A 26,463-nucleotide genomic window follows, 5' to 3' on the forward strand; every position below is an offset into this window, starting at 1 on the left:
TTTCTTGCACCTTGAATATAATTTTCGCCTGATCTGCTTTGGAACATGAACATAGGCTATACATCCAAACACTCTAGTATAGCTCAGATTTGGCTTTCTTCCATATAGGACTTTATATGGAGATTTTCTAGGATAGGAGTGATAAATTCTATTTTGTATGTAATTTACACACCTGAGCCCTTCAGCCCAAAATTTCCTTTCTAATTTGGAATCTGAAAGTATCGCTCTGACTCCAGTACATAATGTCTGATGTTTCCTTTCAATAATTTCCCCTTCTTCTGGGGTATATGTTGGGGTGCGTCTATGACTTATTCCGTGTGACATTAAATAATTTTCAAAATTTCTATTTGTGAATTCACTACCATTGTCACTTAATATTGTAGTGATTGTATTTCCAAATTTCTTCTTTGACCACATAACAAATAATTTGAACCATTTCAGTACCTCTGACTTACTCTCCATTGGATATACAAAGCAATATCTAGAGAAATCATCAATAATGGTTAAAAAATAAGATTTACCACTGATACTGATACTGATCCATGCACATGAATGTGCATAAGTTCCATTACTCTTTTTGACTTTGCATTATTTCTTATAGGAACTGTTTTTCTCTTTGCTTTTTCAGTGTTACAGCAGTTACACACTACATAGTTTCCACATTTTTGTACCTTTAGATTATATTCATCTTTTTCATTTATCATCTTATTCAAATATCCAAAATTTACACGGCTTAACCTACGATACCATTTATGTATGCAATTTGGAACTTTACATTTTTCTTCATTTAAATTTTGCAAACATCCTTTTGCCCTTTCCAAATTCTCCTTCCCTTCAATTGCATATAAAGACCCTTCCATTTTATCTGTTACACACACTTTGCCCTTGTGCATTATCTTACATATATTGTTTTCAAATAATACAGAAAAAACATCCTTATTTAGTCTAGACCAGTGTTTCCCAACCTTGGCAACTTGAAGATATCTGGACTTCAACTCCCAGAATTCCCCAGCCAGCATTCGCTGGCTGGGGAATTCTGGGAGTTGAAGTCCAAATATTTTCAAGTTGCCAAGGTTGGGAAACACTGGTCTAGACAGACAATAAATTGCTACTAATTTCTGGAACCCACATAACATTGTTCCACACATTGTTGTCTTGATCTTTTCGATGTTTCAGTGCTGATTTTTTGCCTTTCCAACCCCTGCTATTCTTATTTCTCATCCATCAGCCATCTCGACCCATCCATCTGACTCTTGCTTTCTAACCTGCAAAAAATTATTTTTATTATAACTCATATGATTTGATGCTCCTGAATTGACCACCCAGTGTTGTAGATCATCTTCCTCTGCATCATTTTCTCTGCACATCATCATCTTCTCAGGTTTCTTTTCTTCTATAGTTTTGAAAGTTTTCTTTATTCTTGGTACTCTGTTTCTCTAAACATTATCCAATAAGATGTTTGGCAGACACACATCTGAAGCATCTTTTCCTCTTCACCTTCAATGCTTTATCCACATTACTCTCAGTTAATCTGGTGCTTCCACTGTCACCCTCTGCTGATGTTTTAGTTCTTTTATTGTATTTTTCTATCAATTTACTTGTCACATTTTCTACAGTTATCTGTTCATTTGGCAAGTTTTCAAGAATACTAACTATGATTGAGTAGCTATTTTCTACTGAACTTAGCATCACTGCAACCTGCTCCCCTTCATCTATTTATGCATTATTCTTTCTCAGCTCACAGTTTTTTCAATTTGGTCTAGGTGATTAATCATGCTTGTGCCAGGTTTCATCTTCATTTGATACAACATTCACCTCAGAAACAGGCTCTTGCTTACTCGTGGTCTTCCAAATAAATTTTCAAATGTTTTCCAAATTAATTTTACTGTTGGTGTATCTTGAATTCTGAATAATATTGTATCTTCTATATTCAAAACCAGCAACAATTTAGCTCTGGTGTTTTCTCTATTGTATTGCCTTCTGGCTTCACATTCTTCTTGATCTTGATCAATAAGATACCATAAGCCTTCGGACTTCAATATACAGTGATCCCTCGATTATCGCGAGGGTTCCGTTCCAAGACCCCTCGCGATAATCGATTTTTCGCGATGTAGGGTTGCGGAAGTAAAAACACCATCTGCGCATGCGCGCCCTTTTTCCATGGCCGCGCATGCACAGATGGTGGAGTTTGCGTGGGCGGCGGGGAAACCCCAATCTTCGTCTGCTCGCTGCTGTTGCGGCCGCCCAGCAGCTGATCTGCTCGGCGGCAGCAGCGAGGAGCCGAATCGGGCTTTCCCCTTGCGGTGGGGAAACCCCGATCTTCGTCTGCTCGCTGCTGCTGCGGCCGCCCAGCAGCTGATCTGCTCGGCGGCAGCAGCGAGGAGCCGAATCGGGCTTTCCCCTTTGCGTGGGCGGCGGGGAAACCCCGATCTTCGTCTGCTCGCTGCTGCTGCGGCCGCCCAGCAGCTGATCTGCTCGGCAGCGCAGCAGCAGCGAGCAGACGAAGATCGGGGTTTCCCCACCGCCCACGCAAAGGGGAAACCCCGGCTCCTCGCTGATGCCCCCGCTCGCCCGCCCGCCGCCTGCCAGCAAGAGGGGGAGAGATAGAGAAAGAGAGAGAAGGAAAGAAAGAGATGAGAGGGAGGAAGAGAGTGTGAGAGGAAGAAGCAAGATAGAGAAAGAGAGAGAGAAAGAAAGATGAGAAAGGAAGAGAGTGACATCATCGGGTGGGAAAAATCACGATATAGCGTTTTGCGAAGATCGAGATCGCGAAAATCGAGGGATCACTGTACTCCTCATACTCTATATAAATGATCTTTCCGATCACATTACATACAACTGTGTTCTCTTCGCCGATGATGTCAAACTTTTCAACATCACCAATAACACCGCTACTCTCCAAAAAGACCTTGACTTTGTGTCTGAATGGTCAAACATCTGGCAACTCCAAATCTCAACCAAAAAATGCTCTGTCCTACACATTGGCAAAAAGAATCAAAACACCAAATACAAGCTGAATAAATAAGACCTTGCAGAAAACCCTCATTCCGTAAAAGACCTTGGAATATTCATATCAAATGACCTAAGTGTCAAAGCCCACTGCAACAACATCGGCAAAAAGGCTTCAAGAGTTGTTAACCTAATCCTTCTGCTGCGGTAAACTAACACTATTAACCAGAACATACAAAACTTTCGCCAGATCAATCCTTGAATACAGCTCATCTGACTGCAACCCACGCCACATTTCAGACATAAACACCCTAGAAAATGTCCACAGATACTTTACTAGAATAGGCGTTTATTGCTTACCTGAACGCCTCTTCTCGTACACTGAGTGGGTACAGTAGTCACGTGGGTTGCTCACTGTCCAATCTGCATAGGACCGAGACTTTTCTTTAAAAAGGTTGCTGGATCCGCCCCTTCCCCAGAATTCACAAATCCGTAGACAATGGTTCTTATTGCCATTCCAGAAATCAGCAATTTGGCTCGCTCTATTCTTGTTCCTCCTGAGATCCCTCTTGTGGTGGACCTCCTCCGCCCTGGACAACGGATCCCTATTCAGGATTCCAGACCAGTTTACCATCACCACGGATGCCAGTCTGCTGACATGGGGAGCCCATGCTCTGGGCCTGATAGCCCAAGGCACGTGGTCAGTGGAGGAGTCAACCAAACCAATCAATTGGCTAGAACTGAAAGCAGTGTTGCTAGCCCTCAAGAGGTTCAAACTACACATCCTCAATCAATAGCGAAGCGCCCGTTTTTGCGATGCTGGGATTCCCTTGCTGGGATTCCCATGCAGCATCGCAAAAACGTGGAAGTCCGGAGGTGGGGTTTCCCATGGAGGGGATCCTCAGAGGAATCCCACCAGTGCGAAAGTGGGCACTTTGGCTGGCAAAAGGGTTAAATTTTGGGCTTGCACGCATTAATCGCTTTTCCATTGATTCCTATGGGAAACATTGTTTCAGCTTACGAACTTTTCACCTTACCAACCTCATCCTGGAACCAATTAAGTTCGTAAGACAAGGTAACACTGTATGTTCTTTTGAAACTAAAGATAACTTAAAATTGAATTAATTATCAATGACAGAAATAAGTACAGTATCAATAATATAATTTTCATTTTAGATACAGTGATCCCCCAATCATTGCGAGGGTTCCGTTCCAGGATCGGGTTTTCGCGAAGTAGCGCTGCGGAAGTAAAAACACCATCTGCGCATGCGCAGATGGTGTTTTTACTTCCGCTGTGCTAGCGAGGAGCCGAAGATTGGGGTTCCTGGGAAGGGGACTCAGCTTGTCCGCCGCCCGCTCGCGCATCGCCCGCCCACGCCGTTCATTCTCGCCACTTCGCAGCTGAGTCCTGAAGCGAATTCGCTTCAGGTCTCAGCTGGGAAGCGGCAAGAATGAACGGCGTGGGCGGGCGATGCGCGAGCAGGCGGCGGACAAGCTGTTCGCTCACTCGCGCTCGCGCCGCTTCGCAGCTGAGTCCTGAAGCGAATTCGCTTCAGGTCTCAGCTGGAAAGCGGCGAGAATGAACGGCATGGGCGGGCGATGCGCGAGCGGGCGGCGGACAAGCCGTTCGCTCGCACTCGCTCGCGCCGCTTCGCAGCTGAGTCCTGAAGCGAATTCGCTTCAGGTCTCAGCTGGGAAGCGGCGAGAATGAACGGCGTGGGCGGGCGATGCGCGAGCGGGCGGCAGCGAGGAGTTTGCGTGGCCGGTGGGGAAACTCCTCGCTGATGCCCGCCACTCGCCCTCCCGCCAGCAAGAGGGGGAAGACCTAGGGAAGCCGCCCAGCAGCTGATCTGCCCGGCGCCATCTACGCATGCGTGCCCATAGAAAAAAGGGCACGCATGCGCAGATGGTGTTTTGACTTCCGGGTTGAAAAATCGCAAATTAGCCTGTTCGCAATGGTCAGGAACGCAATAACCGGGGGATCACTGTATTTAAGTATAATTATACACTATTTAATTTTATTTACACTACAATGAAGATAATATAAAAGCAAGTAGTTTTAACTTATGTAGTTTCAATTAAATGTTTAGGAATCAAGAACTGAATAGTAAACAATCATCAAGAGCTATGGTGGCGCAGTGGTTAGAATGCAGTACCGTAGGCTGCCAGAGGTTTGGCTGTTCAAACTGTTTGAACTAGCTTAAGGTTGACTCAGCCTTCCATCCTTCCAAGGTCAGTAAAATGAAGACCTAGATTGTGGGAAAAATATGCTGACTCTGTAAACTGTTTAGATAGAGTTGTAAAAAATACTGCGAAGCAATATATAGGTTTAGATGTTATTGATAATTTGCTTTTGTTGCACATATTGTAACTGATGTTTGAACTATGTGAAATAAAAATCAGCACCTGCATTATAATGATACCAACAGATACCTGTTTCTAGCTAAAAACCAGCACCTCCCCGACCCAATCAAATATTTATGCTCATAGTATGATTTGTCTCATCAAAGCATACTACCAAACAAACAAAAACTTCCTTAATAAGGCCAGATTGATTTGTATAATTCTGAGATGTGATTTATTCAATTTATATTTTAACAAAATTAACCTAAAATAATTAAACAAATTTACAAAATCACTACCTATGTTAACATGTATTTTTCTTTATATTGTTTCAAACTTAAGAAACTAATGACATAAATTTCTTCAGAGTCTTCGGAGAGGGACAGCATATAAATCCAATTAAATAAATAAATAATAAATAACTAATTTATCATGTTAAATTTCTCTGATGATAAATGCAATCTATAAAATATTTTCTCTAATTTGGCTGAATTCAAAAATCACTGGTACTCTATGTCAGTTGAATAACTATAAAAACAGAGGTAAACAATATCTGATTCCCATGTTTGCATGTTTCAACTCATTCAAAAAGTTTGCCTTCTTCCTAACAGAATGTTTGAGATTCTCTTTATCTCCCTGTTAGGTAGTGGATTTTACCTAATTTTGTTGGTATGGGTATTCCTTGATTTATTATCACAATTGGGAACAGAATTTCTGCTGTAAGTCAGTGCAGGATAAAACCAATAACCCCTAATTTCCTGGGGAAACAATCAAGCCAGGCATTAGATTGGCTCTATATCACTCAGGGTCCCCAGGTCTGTTGCAGAACGCTGTCTTTAAGGACTTATTAAAGAGTCAAAGTGGAAGACAATCTTATCTCTAAAAATGATGAATGGAGCCTGTATAGTGAAGGCCCTTCTTGCTCCCAATAAATGGACCTCCTTAGGAGGAGATTCACAACATTCCTTGCTGGTATCACTCTGGTGGATCAGACAATATGATTTGGAAAAGATTGCTTTCAAATAACACGGTTCCAAGTCATGTGGATTTTGAAGGAAACAAGCACTTTGCATTCAGAAACAAATCAACAGTTAGTGCAACTCCTATAAGAGAAGGTAACACGTGCCAATCTAGGCCTGCACAAAACCATGCAAACCACTGTATTTTGAACCAACTGATACTTTTGAATACTTTCCAAAGGCAGTCCTTTGTAGAACATGTTGCAATAGTCAAGGGAGGGAGTGACTAGTTCGTGGACAACTGTGAACAGGGACTGTTAGTCTGGGAAAGGGTGTAACGGACACACAACCTGGCACACACCCACAATCTGGGTGTAAATGACACACAACAAAGGCCCACCTAGCTATGACTGTCATCTGCATTTCGAGTAGAAGTTTGAAAACACATTAGGTCTGGCTGGATAGAGCAATTCTATCCAAGACCAAGATAGCAGTATTTTTTGGACTGATGAACTCCAAACCTGAAACCTTTCCATCGTACTAAGATTCATTTTCAGTCCATTGTTCCCTATCTAGCCTTAACAGCTTCTTGATACTGCAAGAAGGAGGCCACAACATCACTTAGCTCATGGTGGGTTGAGACATACTGTATACCTGTGTGCCATCAGTATATTGACAATATCACAGCCCATGGTGGTGAATGATCTCACTCAGCAACTTCTTGTAGATGATAAACAGAGATGGATATAGTATCCCTGTAGAACCTTGCAAAACAGGGGATGAGTGCTGAACCTCTTGTTTCCTATCAAAACTAAGTGAGAGCGACAGCCAAGGAAATAACTGAACCCAGAACAACCCATAGCTACATACTCCGAATTCCCCAAAGCCGCTCCAAAAAGATACCATGGTCAATGAAATCAAATGCCACTGAGAGGTAAAGTAGAGACAAGATGGATGCATTGTCCCATCTCACCCCTGCTAGAGTTCATAAAAAAGTGTGACCAATGCCATTTTTGTCCCATATCTGTAGACACGTATACTTACTGAAGTCCATTTTATCAAGGAGCCTTTGGAACTGCAACGCAATCACGTCTCAAAACCTTCCCCAGAAAGGGAAGTTGGAGACAGGATAAACATTATCCAAAAATTGGGGTATAGATAAAGTCTGTTATGAAGGCTTAGGTGAACACCCCTCCCACAAGGGAGAATTAATCACCATCAGAACCAATTCTCATTTTACCTCCTAGGAAGCTTTTACAAGTCAGAAGGAGCATGGATCTAAAATATTTATTACACAGTTGCTTGCACTCATACTCCATAGTCCATTTCCTCAAGAGCCATAAGGCCAAACTGTTCCAAGATAACTGAGCAAGAACTTGAGTTGAGCAGTTTGGTTTTGCAACACTACTAATCTCAAATACATCATATAAAAATATCTGTCACTGCAAAAGCTGTTTCAACTTAAGGTTTTCAAGAAATATTAGCCTTCCAACCTCAAAACAGATTTATAGAGGTAGCCCTTGACCATAATGGAGCCTGCCCTGTGACTCACCCAATTTTATGACTGTTTTTGCAGTGGTCATTAAGCAAATCACTTGATAGATATGTGAGTGTAGTTGTAAAGCGAAGTCATTAAATAAACCCATTGTTTTCTATGGCACCTTTTGCTGAAAATGGGAATATATATTCTATGCCAAAGTACTGTTTGATCATCCAATTTTTCTGCAAAATCTATTAACTACATCACATTGAAATATCATCAGTTTTGTGCAATTCACTTTAAGACAAAAACTGTTCTTAAAGCTTGTATTAAAGCATGTGATGTTATAAAAGCATTCTACCAACTCTAATTATAGATGGATAAACATAATTATTTCCTTACCCAAATTCCCCCTGGAAACCTTCCAAATCATCCTTTTGCTCAGCTAGAGTAGATTCTAAATCCAAGTAGGTACCATTGTGAGATAACTGCAGTGCACAATCATCAAGCTGAAAAAGAATTTAACAATTTAGAAATCATTGTTACAATAACACTTCCATCCAGCAAAACAACTTACATTAACACTACAGATAGGAAAAATGAAACATTTTAACTTTTAACTCTACACTATCTATTCCTCTTAACAAATAATTTTTAAAAATTCTAAATTAGAAAGATTAGGGTTATTACGATTCCTACTATAGGATTACTTGTTTAATTGCAATTTAAAATACTTTTTAAGATTTTTTAAAGCAATACATGTTCATACAAATAAAAGATTCTAGCAAATGTGTTAACATATATTCTCAAAAGTTTATGAGGCTTTCTTAAATGAAAAATGCAAAGAAATAGAGGAAAACAATAGAATAGGAAAGAATAGGGATCTTTTCAAGAAATTGGAGATATCAAGGGAATGATTTACAGAAACATGGATATGACAAAGCACAAAAATGATAGGGATCTAACAGAAGCAGAAGAGATTAAGAAGAGGCAACAAGAGTACATAGAAGAATTATACAAGAAAGATCTTAATGTCCCTGATAACCACAATGATGTGAACACTGACCTTGAGCCACACATCCTGGAGAACAAAGTCAAGTGGGCCTTTGTAAATATTACCAACAGCAAAGTTAGTGGAGGTGATGATATTCAGCTGAGCTATTAATAAACCTATATATGACTCAAAACCCAACAGCTAAAACTGAACATGGAAAAACTGATTGGTTTAAAATAGGCAAAGAAGCAAAAGGCTGTGCATTTTTACCCTGCTTATTCAACTTGCATGCACGGTACATCATGCAAAATGATTGGCTGGCTCACAAGCCAAAATTATGATTGCCAAGAGAAATATCAGAAAGTTCAGATATGCAGATAAATACCAGTTGAATGGCAAAAAGTGTAGAGGAGCTAAAGAGCCTCTTGATAAGGGGGGAGAGTGCAAAAGCTGGTTTAAAACCCAACATTAAGAAACTTAAGATCATGGTATCCAGTCCCATCATTTCCTGGCAAACAGGGGGATGGAAGCAGAGTTTTTTATTTTATTTGAGGGCGGGGGGGGGGATTTATTCCTTGGGCGGAAAGCTATGGGAAACCTACATAGCAAAATGCAGAGATATCACCTTGGCAACAAAGGTGTATAATCAAACTATGGTTTTCCTACTAGTAATGTATGGCTGTGAGAGTTGGACCATAAGGAAGCCTACACATTTGATCCTTTTCAATTGTGGAGTTGGAGAAGACATGAGAATCTCTTGAGAATCTCCCTGAGTATTGGATCTTATTACTGCAAAATCAGATCAATCAGTTCTAAAAAAAATCAACCCTGACTGTTCTTTGGAAGGATGGATAGTGAAGCTGAAGCTCAAATCATTTGGCCATCTAATGATAAGAGGGGACTCATTGGAAAAGACTCTGACTGAAGGCAAAAGGAGAAAGGACAGAAGATGAGATGGTTAGATAGTGTCATTGATGGAATGAACATGAATTTGGGCAAATGCCAGATGGCAATGGAGAACACAAGGGAACATGATGCACTGTGGTCCTTGGGGTCACGAAGGGTCAGACGTAGAGACTGAACAATAAGGATAGGTAGTTCTTTTTGAGCTCAAACTTTTCCATTACTAAGCAAGACAGTTGTTAAGTTTTCCCCCATTTTACAATCTTCGCTGCCACAATTGTTAAGTGAATCACTGAAGTTGTTAGGTTAGTAACAGTTAAGTGAATCTGGTTTCCCTGTTGACTTTGCTTGTCAGAAGTTCATAAAAAGTGATCATATGAGTCCCTTAGGACACTGCAACCATTACAAATATGACCCAGTTGCCAAGCCTCTCAATTTTGAACATGACCATGTGAATGATGCAACATTTGTGTAAAAAACTGGTCTTACGTCACTTTTTTCGGTATTGTTTTAACTTCAAACAGCCACTAAATGAATAGTAGTTTTAAGTCCAGGACTATGTTAATAAGAGACCAGCTGACTGCATGCAGCCTCCCAGCTGTTGTAAGTAGTCCCATTAACAAGTTACAAAGGGAAGACTCTTAAATGCAGGTAAGACTAATGATCCTTCTCCATAGTATTGGATATAGCATTCAGGAATGGGATATACCAAAGCTGGTTAGTTTATATCGGTGGGCTGAGTCTGATTTGTAAGGGCCCCGGTGAAGGATTTAAGAATCTTGGACAAATCCCGGTCGGGTACCTATGTGTCACAGATGGACACAAGTTGGTAGCTCCCCAGATAAGCCTATGGATCATGGGATGTTGGGCAAGGGAGTCCAACTTCCACACAACAACATTGAATACAAGGCTGACATCTGTCTCCTGATGTGTTAGAAGCTAACCCCTTATCCAGTCCATCTTGGAGAAATTTCAGAATCTGGGCTATCATAGTTGCCGTGGGGACAATGTTTGCCTTATCACACCACCTGCAAAATTCACTCCAAGTGGCATCGTAGATATGGGTGGTGGTGAGTCTCCTAGATGGTCATGGAGGAGAGATTGCCCTCCCTCTCTCAGGGCACTCTGCTCAAATGCCAGCAGTCAGTTGGAGCCATTGAGGATCTGGGTAGACCAATTCCCCCTGGATGAGGGAGACTCTGCCTTAAGGGAACCTCCATTAGTTTTTTGCTCCGGAGGATTCTAATTCTGGAAGCAGGGGAGGAGGAAGCAGACAGGAAAGTTCCGTCGCTGGCAACTAAAGTTTTAACATAGAAATTACCATCGTAAAACTGTTTTGAGGCTAGGAACCACATAGGAATAGCCACTATTTACCAGAATTGTCTACCCTGATTTTCTGGAGCTGGAGAGTGCTGTTGCCCATGGAAGACTGTGGAAAGTGGAGAGAGAACGTGGAGACGGCAGTGGATGTGGAACATGGTGACTGAACAGCCAAGCGTTTAAGGACTGGTTAAAGATAAATTTAAATCCACCCATAGCAGAAGAGAACACTTCATGATACTGACTATACACTACCCAAGAGTTGGGCATGCAAAAGAATAGTAAATGAATTTAACATTAGCAATAGAATGGCTAGAAAAGCCAAATCTGTAGTTGAACAAAAAGGTTTTGTGTCTTGTCCTGATCCTAAACGAGGAAAAACATTAGATGAAGCTATAGTGGGTAAAGTGAAAGATTTTTACAATATTGATAATATCTGCCCTGAAAGGCAAAATGAAGGAACTGCCTATTCCCTTTGAGAATAGGCGTTGATTGCTTACCTGAACGCCTCTCCTTGTACGATGAGCGGGTACAGCAGTCACATGGGTTACTCGCTATACAGTCCGTTGAGGACCGAGCCTAGTCTTTAAAAAGCCTGCTGGATCCGCCCCTTCCCCAGAATTCACGAATCCGTAGACTTAGGCTCAATTGTGGTGGCTCAATAGTGTTCAACTCTCATGATAGGAAAAAAACAGGTTAAAGGAATAATCATAGTTAGAAAAGAAATACAGGGAGGGAAGTGACTGCTGTACCTGCTCACCGTACAAGAAGAGGCATTCAGGTAAGTAATCAACGCCTATTCTCCATACTGAGAGAGCGGGTCCAGCAGTCACGTGGGACATACCCAATAGATGAGTCCCTAGGGAGGGATTAGTTTGCTATCGTGAGAGACAACGAATTGGAGAACTCTTCTGCCGAAGGCAGCATCCGCTAAAGCATAAGAGTCAATTTTGTAATGCCTTATGATAGAGTTTGGAGAAGATCAAGTGGCTGCTTTGCAGACTTCTTCCAATGGAGCTTCAGTTGCCAATGCGGCAGATGTGGCTGCACTTCTTGTGGAATGTGCTATGATACAATGTCCTGGGATCTATGGAACATGGAACTGACCTTGGGTAGAAAGGTGGGGTCCAAGTGCAGGACTACTTTGTCCGGATGGAACTGGCATAGATTCTGCCTTGAAAGGACTGCCAATTCTGAGATGCGTCGTGCAGATGTTATCGCCACCAGGAATGCTACCTTGTAAGATAGGTACCTGAAGGACACTGATCTTAGGGATTCGTATGGTGCCTGAGTAAGGGAATGAAGAACCCGCGGTAAGTTCCAGGACGGGTATCTATGAACCCTGGAAGGTCTGAGGTTTGAAATACCTTTAAGAAATTCTTGAATTTCCAGAAAGGAGCGAAGTGGTTGTCTGCGAGGCCCTGCTAAGACTGAAGACAGGGCTGCCAGATGGCGACGGATGGTGCTGGATGAAATGCCTTGCTGGAACCCTTTCATGAGGAAGGCTACTATCCTGTGGATGGGAATACATAGGGGGGGATAGATCCTCCTGTGAGCACCATTGGTGGCATTTGGACCAGGTATGGTCGTAGATCCTGTTGATGGACGCTCTTCTGGCTTTTAGAATTATTTCTACGGTGTCCGGGTCATATCCTTGCAGGTCTAAGTCACGCCAGATAAAAGCCAAATGGTGAGGTGGAACCACTCTGGATCTGGATGGAGAGAGGCGCCTTGCTGCAACATATCCTCCAAAACGGGGAGTCGCCAGGGGTCCTGGACAGACAGACATTTTTGGTCCGCAAACCAGGGCTTGCATGGCCAGTGAGGGGCTATCAGAATCACCTGGGCCTTCTCGAGGATGATCTTGTGGATCACATCTGGGAGAATTGGAATAGGAGGGAAGGCGTAACGCTGCCCTTGAGGCCAAGGGATTCTGAGTGCGTAGGTTGCCTCCACTCCCGGGGATGGGAACCTGGAGAAGAATCGAGGGAGTTGAGCATTGGCCTCGGTCGCAAATAGGTCTACCGATGGGTGGCCAAGCCTGAGGCAGATTTGCTGAAACAGAGCTGGAAGAAGGCTCCACTCTCCTGGTCCTAGAGTCGACCGGGAGAGCCAATCCGCTTATACATTGAGGACTCCCGATATGTGGTCGGCCTTTAACAACTGAAGATGCCTCTCTGCCCAGAGACTCAACTTCAGGGCTTCTCTCATCAGGGCCTTGGACCTGGTGCTCCCTTGTCTGCAAATACAGTGATCCCTCGAGTTTTGCGATCTCGATCTTCGCGAAACGCTATATCGCGATTTTTAAAAAAATATTAATTAAAAAAAAACCACCTCCGCGTTTGGCTTCGCGAGTCAGCTGGGAAGCGGCGTGGCTGTTTTAAAAGGTTGCAGCCGGCCTGGGGGGCTTCCCAGCACCCCCCGAACCCCCAACCCGGGTTCGGGGGGTGCTGGGAAGCCCCCCTGGCCGGCTGCGACCTTTTAAAACAGCCGCGCCGCTTCCCAGCTGAGTTCTGAAGCCAAACGCCAAAGGCGAACTTCCGCGTTTGGCTTCAGGACTCAGCTGGGAAGCGGCGTGGCTGTTTTAAAAGGTCGCAGCCGGCCTGGGGGGCTTCCCAGCACCCCCCCGAACCCCCAACCTGGGTCTTCCCGGCCGCCCATGCAAAGGGGAAACCCCGGCTCCTCGCTGATGCCCGCCGCTCGCCCGCCCGCCAGCAAGAGGGGGAAGACCCAGGGAAGGTTCCTTCGGCCGCCCAGCAGCTGATCTGCTCGGTAGCGCAGCAGCAGCGAGGAGCCGAATCGGGGTTTCCCCTTTGCGTGGGCGGCGGGGAACGCAAACTCCACCATCTACGCATGCACGGCCATAGAAAAAAAGGGCGCGCATGCACAGATGGTGTTTTTACTTCCACAACCCTACATCGCGAAAAATCGATTATCGCGAGGGGTCTTGGAACGGAACCCTCGCGATAATAGAGGGATCACTGTATAACTCTTTGTGGCTATATTGTCCGTGAGAATCAGAACATGTTGATTGATGATATGCGGTTTGAATTATTTGAGAGCTAAGGACACTGCTCTCAATTCCAGCCAGTTGATAGGTCTGGAAGCTTCCTCCGCTGACCACATGCCTTGGGCTATCAGGCCCTGGGCATGGGCTCCCCAGCCCGATAAGCTGGCATCCATGGTGATGGTGAATTGGTCTGGACACCTGAAGGGAGATCCCTTGTCCAGGGCGGAGAAGATTCACCTCGTAAGGGATCTTAAAACTGTGGATGTAACGGTGATGAGGCGTGTCAAATTGCTCTGGAATGGTAACAGAGCCATTGGAGATCCCTGGCATGAAGACGGGCCCAGGGGATAATGCCAATGCAGGATACCATCTTTTCCAGTAGAGAAGACAAGGTAACAATGGAAGTCCTTCTCTGAGATCGTATTTGGGAAATGAGCTCCTTAATACTGACTTTTCTCTCAGTAGAGAGAAAAACCTGAGAGATCTGAATTAATGATGGCTCCCAGGTGTTGAATAGAAGTAGACAGATGGAGCTGACTTTTTTTGAGATTAATGGAGAGACCATGATCCTGTAGGATAGACATGATAATGTTGAGGTCTGAGCAGGTGCCCTCTTTAGAAGCCCCATGAATTAATACGTCATCATATGAATGGGCGTGGCTCGAATGTGAGCTGCCAGGGCTCCTACAATGGCTAGACCTACCAGGGCTGAGAAGAGAAGGGACCTAGGATTGCAGAGAATCCATGAAAAATCAGCTAAACATTTAAAGGTGCAGGCCCAAGTGCACATTAGCCCTGATCCCCCAAAGGTTTCTAACCTGCCTCCCTCTGGGGTCCCTGTGCTTTCTCTGGATGAGGGCCATTGCGCCGAAGGTTTTCAGTTCTAAAGTCCAGGAGACTGAACAGGGGATCAGTTCCTATGTCCCACTCCGTGAAAGGGGCCAGGTAGATTTAATTGAATAAAATGTGACTGGGGGCGGCGCGGATCAAGGCAGCCAGTTCTGGCTGCGAAATATGAAAAATCTTGCACCGTGGCTTCTCCAAAGCCAAAGCCGAGCCCAGGAGGGCTGGCTCTAGCCTAATAGTTTTTTTCTTTTAAATGGTAGTTCAATGTAAAAAAGAGAACTAAGACTTATCTAATGTTTTTGATTGCAGGAAAGGTCGTCGAGAGGGAAAGTGTTAGAAATTCAAGAGGAGCTGAGCCACCACATGTCCTGCCAGTAGGAGGGCTGAGCAAATTCTGGGAAGGGGCAAATTCAGCAATCTTTTTTAAAGACAAGGCTTGGTCCTGATTGGATAGGCCAGCGAGCAACCCACGTGACTGCTGGACCTGCTCCTCAGTATGGACAGTCTCTTAAATGCATTCAAGGATTCATTGAGAATTTTCTTGGCAATTATAGAGCACCAAACTACATTCAGCTGGTTGACAAGCTTTTTGTACTATACAAGACCATGAAGTGCAATATATATCTAAGAATTCATTTTCTGAATTCAATCTTTCTCAAAAATTCTAGGTGTAATCAATAACAAACATGGTGAAAGGTTTCATTAAGACACTGTCAAAATGAAAAATTAATATCAGGGCAACTGGAATCCATCAACATTGGCTAACTATTATTGCACACTGCAGCAAGAAGCTTTGGATACCAAGTACAAATGAAAAATCAGCAGTAAAGCACATTTGGCCTTGTTAAAGTCATGCAACTTGTTGAAAATGTGTAATGCAATACAATATAGTACAGTAAATTTCACACTACCCAAGATTCCTATATACTATATGTTTTGTTTGAAAAGGTTTATCATAATCACTGAAAGTTTTTCATGAAGCAAAATGTTTGAAAACAATGTTATTCATAATTTTAAGTAAGGCATGATTCCCTAGCACGCTTTAATCAATTACAGTACTTGGGCAAGGTTTGCGAAATTGCTAATTTAAGTATGGTTACAGAAGGCTTCCTTTGAATATAACAAAATCATGGAGATGGAAAAATGCCGCTCATGCCACTCAATTCAATTAAGCATCTTCAACAAATGGTTTTCTACATCTAATGAAAGGTGCACTACTGTTTTGGTTCATTTGTTCCTGGACTGTTCTTACTATTTTTACTCCCCACTACCACCACCAAATGTTCTATCAGAATGTGCCTACCTATAATTGAAATCCATAAATTTATGTTCTGGATTTTGAAAAAATTGAGAAATTATTTTGAACTTCTGTGAAGCGATAAGTTCTACAATTTCCTCTCAATCTTCTTAAAGCTAAATATTTTGAAGTCCCTTAGTCTCTGTATATGGGGCGTAGATTCCACCTAAGGCCTACTTTCCCAGATTATTTGGTGTTCCAATCTGTTTTCTCCTTCTTAAAAGTCCAGTGCCCACAATTGAACACATTAAATCAATACCGTATTTTCCTGTGATTTAAAACTATAACACTTTTAATAAAATCTAAAAACTCAATTACCTTCTTTTAAATCATATCACACTGCTAGCTCATATTCAGTTTGCTCCTATTTCAAAATTCTATCAAAACCACCATTAATAAGCCAGATATTTCACAGCATAGATCTGAATGAAGCACTTGCATTTTTTCTGTTATTTCAGCCCATTTCTTTAATCTAGCAATAGTATTTTAAATGTTTTTTTCTTTTAATAAACATCTACTTCCTCACTAATAATAAAATTAATTAAAAATTTGAAGAGTAGAGGGCCCAGTGTAATATTCCCTGATCAAATTTGCATGTGAATTGAATAAAAAAAATGAAATAAACAAATTTCACAAATTACTTGATGATACTTATTCTGATACTGGTGAAGAAGAACCAATTACAAGACCTGAATAGTTCTGTATTTTCTTTAGTACTGTTAAGATGTGTTATACTCTTTGACCAGATAGCACCTTAATTCTCCCATTTAATTTTGCATATAAAGAGGCTTTCTTTTCTTAACCTGACTTTTATTTTTAATTTGATTCAGAATATTAATTATTATGATTTTAATTCCAGTTCTTATTTTGGGCCTTTTTCATTTTCTATTATATGTCCCTTTTTATTTTCAGAATCTCACTAAGCTTTTTGTAGTCACTTTAGTTTCCTCTGCTGTCATCCTTCCCTCCTCTCACCCTAGTGGAATTATTTGCAATTGTCCTTTTAGGTTTTCTTTTATTTTTAAAGAACTCAAAAGAATGTTGAGTTATTTTCCTATTATTTCCTTTTGCCAGGGTATTAAATATTATTGTTTTGAATTTACTTTTAAAAAAATTAAAGCCAAAATACTTCTCTAAAACATGCTTTAGGTTGACTTAAAATCAAGAACACCACTATAACATAATTATTTTCATCTATGTACTTAGTGTTAGCATTTCTATTTTTGCAACTAAGTGTTCTGCAAAGATTAATAACAAGTCAAGAATAGATGGATCTCAATAGCTGAGAATATATATAGCTCAAGATTAAACTGTGGAGTCCATAGTGCTTTCTGAGCTTGGTTATTTGCTTGCAGATGTTTCATTACTCAACTAGCAAACATAATCATTGTTAAGTTTGGAGTTTCCTTTCTTTTCTTTTCTTTACTAAGAAAAGAAACTACATCTGGACCAAAACTGGCAGTGCAAGACACTAAATACACTGTATTTAGAATACTTCAGAAATGAAAGTAGCTTAATTTTATCAGAATTGAGTCACTAATAAAGGAAAATTAAGTCCTGAGTTTTAATTGGCTCCAGTTTCCAAGATACAGCTTCAGGACAAAATTCCATCAAAATAATTCAAAATTACAGGAGGTATATGTGATTATGTTCCATAACGTTTCTGCAAAATGTGATTATAACAATGAAAATGATGCCACACCAGTCATTATAAATTTATCTTTTTATTGATTAACATAACTCATTCCATTCATTTATTGGTTTTTCATGTAACGTTTTCATGTTTTTTGCATGAAAAACTGACAAGCTCTTAACATCAGATTAAACAACAAGGTTCCATATTTATTTGGTATATAAACTGCACTTTTTGACTTTCCTCCTGTGAACTACACTGGATCATCCCTTGGGAAATTGGTATCTTTTTGCCATGTTTGTGATATCCTGGTGGAATCTCTTCCCATGCATATCCTTCACTGATCCTCAATTCAAAGAGAAATAATTTTCAATGACATGCTTGTACCAAATGCTTTATAGGACCTAAGCAAATTTTCCACATTTTTTTCATAGTCATCTGCTTAGCTGTTAGATAAATGTATACATTTCCATGCCATTTTCATTGTTCTACTGTACTTTGTCTAGCTATTACGAGGCATTGTGATCATTAAGATACCTCATTGCTTTGTAGGCAAATACTTGACTGTGTATAAAACTTTATTGTGAAATATCTTGAAAACTTTAGCCAAGCCTTTATCACCTGTTTTTTAATTTGTCTAATCAATATGTAAAATCAACACGTTTTATCTCTTTCCCCAAATTTGTAGAACAATGATATAAACAGAGCAAATCCCACACTTATTTGCTCTGATATTACCTGGCAGAAAACACCTGCAAACAATCAACCTCAGATAGTGCAGGATCCTTTAAATTTTTCTGATCTGTTTTTTCCAAAGTCTAACAAGTCCAAATAACTTTGAACATAGTATAAAAGCTGTAAGAGGGATGGAACTCAAAGGAATAGATTGATTTCCGAAGTATAATAGGAAGATGTTTTAATCCCCATCCAATCTCCCATCCCCACTCTCCTGTAGTCAAATAATTACTTGTTCTTTTTTCATATGATTAGGTTCCTGGGCAAAAGCACTGTTCCTATTTTAAAATTAGAAATTATAGTGAATGAAAGCAAAGTAAAGGGAATTAATGAAAAAAAAGAACTGGATTTAAATAGTACCGTGCTTTCAATAGGTTTTGATGAATCCAGACTTAGTTATTTTATGCTAGACATTTTTAACTAGAATTCTTCAACAACTTTAATTCGAGGTGGATAAAATGAGGACCTGGATTGTGGGGGCAATATGCTGGCTCTGTTAAAAGGTGTTATTGCTAACATGTTGTAAGCCGCCCTGAATCTGAGGAGAAGGGCGGCATTAAAAAAAAATTCAATCAATCAATCAAATAAATAAATAAATAAACAAACAAACAAACAAATAAACAGTTAATAGGAAAATAAAATTCTATGTCCATTTTTCTCACAAATTTAATCCTTGTCCTTAATCAACTGCAATCTATGTGCCTTTTCTACTAATGTTTTAACTTTTTATTCTATAAACTTTGGGGCTAGTTCCCCAATAAAAAAGTTTGAGATACTGTATTATAATTCTGTAAATTACTCTAACTTTCCTAGATAATTTTAAACAGAAGACACAACTTTTGTGCTAGTGTTGTCTACCCTTTCTCAGTCATAGAGAAAATTGTCATTCAAGCCCAGTGACAGCAATTCAATTCAGAGGATTCCAGATCATCTTCTAAAGAGCCTTTTCAATTTTCCTGGAAGCCTTAGTTAAGCTATTCTATGAGCTCACCAATCATCTTGCAAACTACTTCCCTGAGATTCCTGTGCCTCATTGTGGATTTTCTAATTAAAGAATCTCTGATCAGCTCTCAGGGGAACAAAAGAGCTCTGTTGAAACACAGAATGAAAATGGTATGAAGTGGTACTAAGAGTTATAATTAGCTTTAGTAAAGGACAACATAGACAACCGTTCCCTGAATATTTTAAACACATTCACCATTTTCAAGGTATAGTATTCGAGAGGATAAAAATATAAAATAACACTATTTTGCAGCATAAATCCGTAAATTTTAATTAAGGTTAGCAAACAATTGTCATAATCATATGCAGAGAGAATACAATCTAATTTAACATATTTAAAGTATTTTGCTCTGCAATTCTAAATCAACTTTTACTGGGATGCTTCATGAATTTAACATACAAGATTATAAGAGATGCTTTTCTGGGAGAATAGATTTACTAATACATTTGAGCTAAAATACATTTCAATCCATTTCTTTCTTTCTTTTTCATTCTTGTGTGGCCAATTAGTATTTATATCCTAATAGGCTTAACTCTTGTCTCAGTTTCTTTTGACATCACAATTTTGTTTTCTAGTACTGTAGATGCATGAATAATTCCTGTGGAGATAGAAATCTTTAAAATTTTCAAAGAATGGTTTCTATGACCCCCAAGTTACTCTTAGAGTCATTGAAAATAATCATGATTCCAGTGAAACAGAATATTTGCAGATAATAGGCGTTGATTGCTTACCTGAACGCCTCTTCTCGTACGGTGAGCGGGTACAGCAGTCACATGGGTTGCTCATGTCCAATCCGGTGGAACTGAGCCTAGTGTTAAAAAAGCTTGCCGGATCCGCCCCTTCCCCAGAATTCGCGAATCCATAGACTAGGCTCAGCTGTGAAGCTCTGTAGTGTTCAACTCTTATTGTTAGAGGAAAAAAGGATTATAGAAGGTAAAGAAGACACATACAAGGGCGGGAAGTGACTGCTGTACCCGCTCACCGTACGAGAAGAGGCGTTCAGGTAAGCAATCAACGCCTATTCTCCGTACTGAAGGAGCGGGTCCAGCAGTCACATGGGACATACCCAAGAGATGGTCCCTAGGGAGGGATTAGATTGCTATCGTGTGAGATAACGGATTGGAGTACCCTTCTGCCGAAGGCAGCGTCCGCTGAAGCGTAAGCATCAATCTTGTAGTGCCTGATGAAGGAATTTGGCGAGGCCCAAGTGGCTGCTTTGCAGACCTCCTCCAACGGGGCTTGAGTCGCCCAAGCGGCCGAGGTGGCTGCGCTTCTGGTGGAATGCGCTGTGATGTTCCTTGGGACTGAGAGGGAGGCCGATTCATAGGCCTTAGATATAGTCCCTCTGATCCAACGGCCTATTACTGTTGAAGACACTTTGGTACCCATGACTCTGGGGTGATAGGCTATAAACAGTGCTTCTGACCTCCGAAAGGGTCCAGTGCGTTGGATATAGATTCTCAGCGCTCTAATAAGATCCAGGGTGTGCCATCTAATTGCCAAGGGATGATCTCGTTGGAGGCAGAAGGATGGTAGGACAATATCCTGAGTTCTGTGGAACATGGAACTGACCTTGGGTAAGAAGGTGGGGTCCAGTCGCAAGACTACCTTGTCCTGATGAAATTGACAAAGGTCCTGCCTGATCGAGAGGGCAGCCAGCTCCGAAATGCGTCGTGCAGAGGTAATAGCCACCAGGAATGCTACCTTAAAGGATAGGTACCTGAGGGACGCCGATTTTAAGGGTTCGTATGGTGCCTGCGTGAGGGAGTGGAGAACCCTTGGCAAATCCCAGGATGGGTACCTGTGGACCTTGGAAGGTCTGAGGTTGGCTATGCCCTTGAGGAATTCCTGAACTTCAGGGAAGGATCGGAGAGGCTGTCTGCGGGGACCCCCTAGGACAGATGAAATGGCTGCCAGATGACGCCGGAGGGTGCTGGTGGAAAGTCCTTTATGGAAGCCTTGCATAAGGAAGGAAATGATTCTGTGTATGGGGATGCACAGAGGGGAGAGACCTTCCTGTAGACACCACTGGTGAAACTTGGACCACGTGTGGTCGTAGATTCGATTGGTCGAACCCCTTCTGGCCTTTAAAATGACCTCCACTGAATCGGGGTCATGACCACGCAATTCTAAGTCTCTCCTGATAACAGCCAGGCGGTGAGGTGGAACCACTCCGGGTCTGGATGAAATGAAGCCCCCTGCCGCAGCATATCCCCCGAAACGGGGAGTCGCCAAGGGTCCTGGACGGACAGTTGTTGGAGATCCGCGAACCAGGGCCGGCGGGGCCAATGAGGGGCGATTAAGATTACTCGGGCCCTCTCGGTGAGGACCTTGTGAATCACGTCCGGGAGAATTGGAATTGGAGGAAATGCGTAGAGTAGGCCTGGAGGCCATGGACTCCGGAGGGCATTGATTGCTTCCGCTCCCGGGGATGGAAATCTGGAAAAGAAGCGAGGGAGTTGGGCGTTCGCATTGGTCGCGAAGAGATCCAGGATTGGTAGGCCGAATCTGAGGCTGATTTGATGGAACAGGTCTTGATGGAGATTCCACTCTCCTGGGTCTATCGTTGCTCGAGATAGCCAATCCGCCTGGACGTTGAGGCTCCCCGAGATGTGGTCTGCTAGGAGCGACCGAAGATGTTTTTCCGCCCAAAGGCCTAACTTGAGGGCCTCCCTCATGAGGGCCTTGGATCTCGTGCCCCCCTGTCTGCAGATATGGCTTTTTGTGGCAATGTTGTCGGTGAGAATGAGAACGTGCCGGTTGGGAATGCGAGGAGAGAAATGCTTCAGAGCCAGGGAAACGGCTCTTAACTCTAGCCAATTGATTGGCCTGGAAGCTTCCTCCGGGGACCACGTGCCCTGGGCTATCATCCCCTGGGCGTGGGCGCCCCATCCCGATAGACTGGCATCTGTGGTGATGACAAATTGATCCGGGCACCTGAACGGGGATCCTTTGTCCATGGCCGGAGACTTCCACCACTTGAAGGATCTGCGAACACTTGGTGGGATGACAATGCGACGATTTGAGTTGCTGTGCCCCGATCTCTGAAAGGGTAATAGGAGCCACTGGAGTTCCCTAGCATGAAGGCGAGCCCAGGGAATGATGCCTATGCATGACACCATCTTCCCCAAAAGGGATGACAGAGTTACTATGGATACTGAAGAATTAGATAAAATGTTAGAAATTAACTCCCCTATACTGAGTTTTCTCTCGGGAGAGAGAAAAACCTGGGAGGATTCTGAATTAATAATGGATCCCAGGTGTAAGATGGATGTGGAAGGTTGGAGGTGACTTTTATCAAAGTTGATGGAAAATCCATGGTCCTGAAGGACTGACATGGTGACAGAAAGGTCTGTTTTCACTTTCTCTAGGGAGTTCCCATGAATCAAAATATCATCAAGATAACATAAAATGTGGATGGGAGACGCCCGGATATAGGCCGCCAGGGACCCCAAGAGCTTTGTAAAGACCCGAGGGGCCGAGGAAAGGCCAAATGGCATCGCCCTATATTGGAAATGCCTGCCTTGAAAGGAAAAACGTAAAAATTTTCTGTGGCATTTGGCTATAGGAATGTGGAGGTAGGCCTCAGTGAGGTCTAAAGAGACCATGAAATCTCCCGTGTGGATGGCGGCCAAAATAGAAGATAAGGAGTGCATCTTAAACTTCCTATATTTGATGAATAGGTTTAGCTTCTTTAAATCCAAAATAGCTCTCCAACCTCCGGAGGACTTTGGAACCATAAATAGGATGGAGTAAAAACCTAGGCCCTTCTGACCGGAAGGAACCGGTTGAATGGCTCTGATGGACAATAAATGAGAAATGGCCTCCTCCATACGGTTACAATCTGAGGAGGACCTGGGAGAAGGGCAGGAAATAAAACGTTTCGGGGGAGGAGAAATAAATTCTAAAAGAAGACCTGTTTGAACAGTGTCAATGACCCAGGGGTCCTTGGAGGTGAGACGCCAATTAGAGGCGAAATGGGCTAGGCGACCCCCTATGGGAATTGAGGAAAGATTACCATCTAGGTTTTTTTGAAGCCCTGTTAGAGGACGCTCCCCTTTGGAAGCGAAAACCTCTGCCCCTGGAGTTCCTACCTTGGGAACGAAAGCGGGGGGAATACTGACCTGGAGACCTCTGATAGGACGCCGCTTGATCTTGCTGGCGCCCTGGGCGACGAAAGGACTGCGTTTTGGTAGCCTTTTTTGTGGTTGGACCCAAAACTTTCTTCTTGTCCGTGGTTTCCGTGAGGAGTGGATCCAGAAGATCACCGAAAAGAAGGTCGCGCTTTAAGGGTCCCTGGGATAACTGCCACTTCTGGCGTACTCCCGCTTGCCAAGGGCGAATCCATAGGAGTCTTCTTGCCGTTGTAGAAGCTGCAATAGACTTAGCAGAAAATCTAGTAGATTGCAAGGTGGCATCAGCCACGTACTGGGCAGCTGCAAAGACCTTGTTGAAGTCTTGTTGACCTCTCAAGTCATCGGGAGGAATATGCTGTTGAAGTTGGCGAAGCCACAGAAGCATGGCTCTGGAGAAAAAGGAAGCTGCTGCAGAACTTTTAATGGCCCAGGAATCTGCGGTGAATCCTCTTTTGAGCATTTGTTCAATCCGCTTGTCCTCTGGGCGGAGGACTTCCTCCGCTTCGCCTGGCACAGCCGCTGCCGAGTGAAGGATCTTGACAGGTTCATCCGGTTTGGGAAAGGATAGAAGCTCTTCATAGGAAGAGGAAAGTTTGTACAACTTTCTGTCCTTGGTGGAGGGATTAAGGCCAGAGGCTGGGAAATCCCACTGTTTGAGTAAAGCATCTTTAAACAATTTAGGCATAGGAATTACCTCGTTATCCTCCTGTTCCTCTGTGAAGTAAGGTAAATTCTCCTCCGGGGGATCAGTGGCAGTGGAGGCTTGTTTCTCCTGGGCCGCTAATCCCGTAGAAATTCTAGCTTTGAGGAGGAGAGATTTGAATAATTGAGAAGGAAAAATAGTAATTGGAGAAGGAACCTTTATTTGGGATTCCTCATCATCTGAGAGGCCTTGAAAGGGATCCTCATCATCCTCCATATCCTCATATTCGTCCTGAGAGGAATCTGAATCATCCTGAATAGGAGCTCTAACCGCTGGGGAAGAACCCAAGGGGCGGGAGGGACGAGGAGGAGGAGGAGGTAAGGGAAGCTCATTGATGGTGGAGAGTTTGGCATCAATGGCCTTGGACAACACAGCAAAAATAGATTGGAACTCAGGAGGTAAACTAGAAATATCAGCAGGAAAGGCAGAAGAATCCCTAAAGGCCTGGGAGGATCCTGGCTGGGGGGAATCTTCAATAATATCTGGTTCCTCTGGACCTATGCCCCATAGGTTAGGTTGGGGTCTGTCTAGGTTAGGCTCATCCAGAGATAACACAGGGACCCCAGAAGGAGGTAGATTAGAAGCCTCTGGGGGGTCTTGACTACTGAGTACTTGGGCCTGTACTTTCAAACGTTTTGCTGATTTGTCATGGATTCTTTGTAGGGCTAGGTCCCTTCTCTTCTCGGCCCTGGTGACCTTGGTCGAGGGGCGGGCCCCTGGAGAAGAGGAGGAAGAGGCCTGGGGGATACTAGTAATCTCATCGCCTGTAGGCCTGGCCTCTCTGGGACCTTTAGTTGTGCCTCTCTTGGGAAAAGTAGCCATAGTCTGACAATTAACAGAAGACAAGGCTGAGCCAATAACTGAATAATTAAGGAGAAGAATTTCAAGGACTTCCCAAGAGGAATGGATCCTGCTTCGAGGCCTCGAAGCTGCTGAGACTTGAGGGCAATCTGGGCAAACCCAGAGTTCGTGTCCCCAAATCCAGCGGGGCCAGCCTCCCTAAACTTTTTAATTAAGTAAACCAAGGCACTCTGGTTGGAGGCTTAGCCGGTGGAGAATTAAGCCTGGGCGTCCCAAGGCCCGCTCCGGGATCCACGCGGTGGACTGAGGCCTACGCGGCTGGCAGGGGGCCAACACGAGAGGCCTAAATTTAAAAAGGGCGCGAAGGCCTTCGCGCCGAAAAATCGCTCCGTAATATTCTTAAAGGGGAAGCGATCGACTAAGTCCAGGAGACTAGAAAGACGTCTCACTCCGCAGGAGGTATTTCTTAAGCCCTTTAATAATATACAATAATGAATCAATAAATCAATAAATCAATACTTGCACCAAGACCTCCAGGCCAAAGGATTAAAAGAATCCACAAGCGGCAGCGGGAATCGTAACCGGCAAAACCGCCGGGGGAAAACGAAACCGCAACTTCTCCAAGGAAAAAAGCCGAGCCACAAACGGCTGGCGCTATTAGTGCAAGTAAATAATAAGGATAAAACAATTCTTACTACTTTTGAAGGAAAAGATCGAAGGGAAGGTGTTAGAATGTTGAACGAGCTATCACAATACAACCGCAGGATATGCGAACTGAGCGAATTCTGGGGAAGGGGCGGATCCGGCAAGCTTTTTTAACACTAGGCTCAGTTCCACCGGATTGGACATGAGCAACCCATGTGACTGCTGGACCCGCTCCTTCAGTACGGAGAAATACAAATCAGTTGCCAAGCTCATAAAAGAAAAAAGATTTCTTAGCATGAGTGAAGAAATCCTGAAAATGCTTTAATCTTGGCCAACCCAGCGTTGGGTTGCTCCTGCTTCAGACCGGTTCTGTGAACTGGTAGTGGCAGTGGCAGGGGGTTCTGCCCACACACCCATGTGCAGAAGCATTGTGCGCGCAAGCATGTGCACAAACCAGTAGCAACGGGTTTCAGAACCCATCATGGGGACAATCCCAGGTTTTGAGTCAATCCAAATGTAACAAAGGAGCAAGGAAAATTCTGTTGACAGCTTCTTAAAAATCCAGTGCCTTTACATAAGCACTATAAAATAAAACTAGCTTCCTATCATTTTACCATTTTATGCTGCAGAACGACATGCTGAGGAATGCTGTTTGTGCCTCATCCTAATTATTATTCATTCATTCATTCATTCATTCATTCATTCA

The 26,463-nt window shown here is 43.0% G+C and overlaps 1 protein-coding gene across 4 annotated transcripts in view; it reads right to left on the reverse strand.

The window, feature by feature from the left end:
• FHOD3 (formin homology 2 domain containing 3) overlaps positions 1 to 26,463 on the reverse strand; it is a 363,967-nt gene that overhangs the window by 314,888 nt on the left and 22,616 nt on the right. For all 4 annotated transcript variants that reach the window (XM_070728908.1, XM_070728906.1, XM_070728907.1 and 1 more), the window contains exon 2: positions 8,134 to 8,240. In XM_070728908.1, coding sequence (XP_070585009.1) covers positions 8,134 to 8,240 — 107 coding nt within the window. The remainder of the gene's footprint in view (positions 1 to 8,133; positions 8,241 to 26,463) is intronic.

This window comes from Erythrolamprus reginae, chromosome Z (assembly GCF_031021105.1).
Source record: "Erythrolamprus reginae isolate rEryReg1 chromosome Z, rEryReg1.hap1, whole genome shotgun sequence".
In the NCBI taxonomy this organism is placed as follows: domain Eukaryota; kingdom Metazoa; phylum Chordata; class Lepidosauria; order Squamata; family Dipsadidae; genus Erythrolamprus; species Erythrolamprus reginae.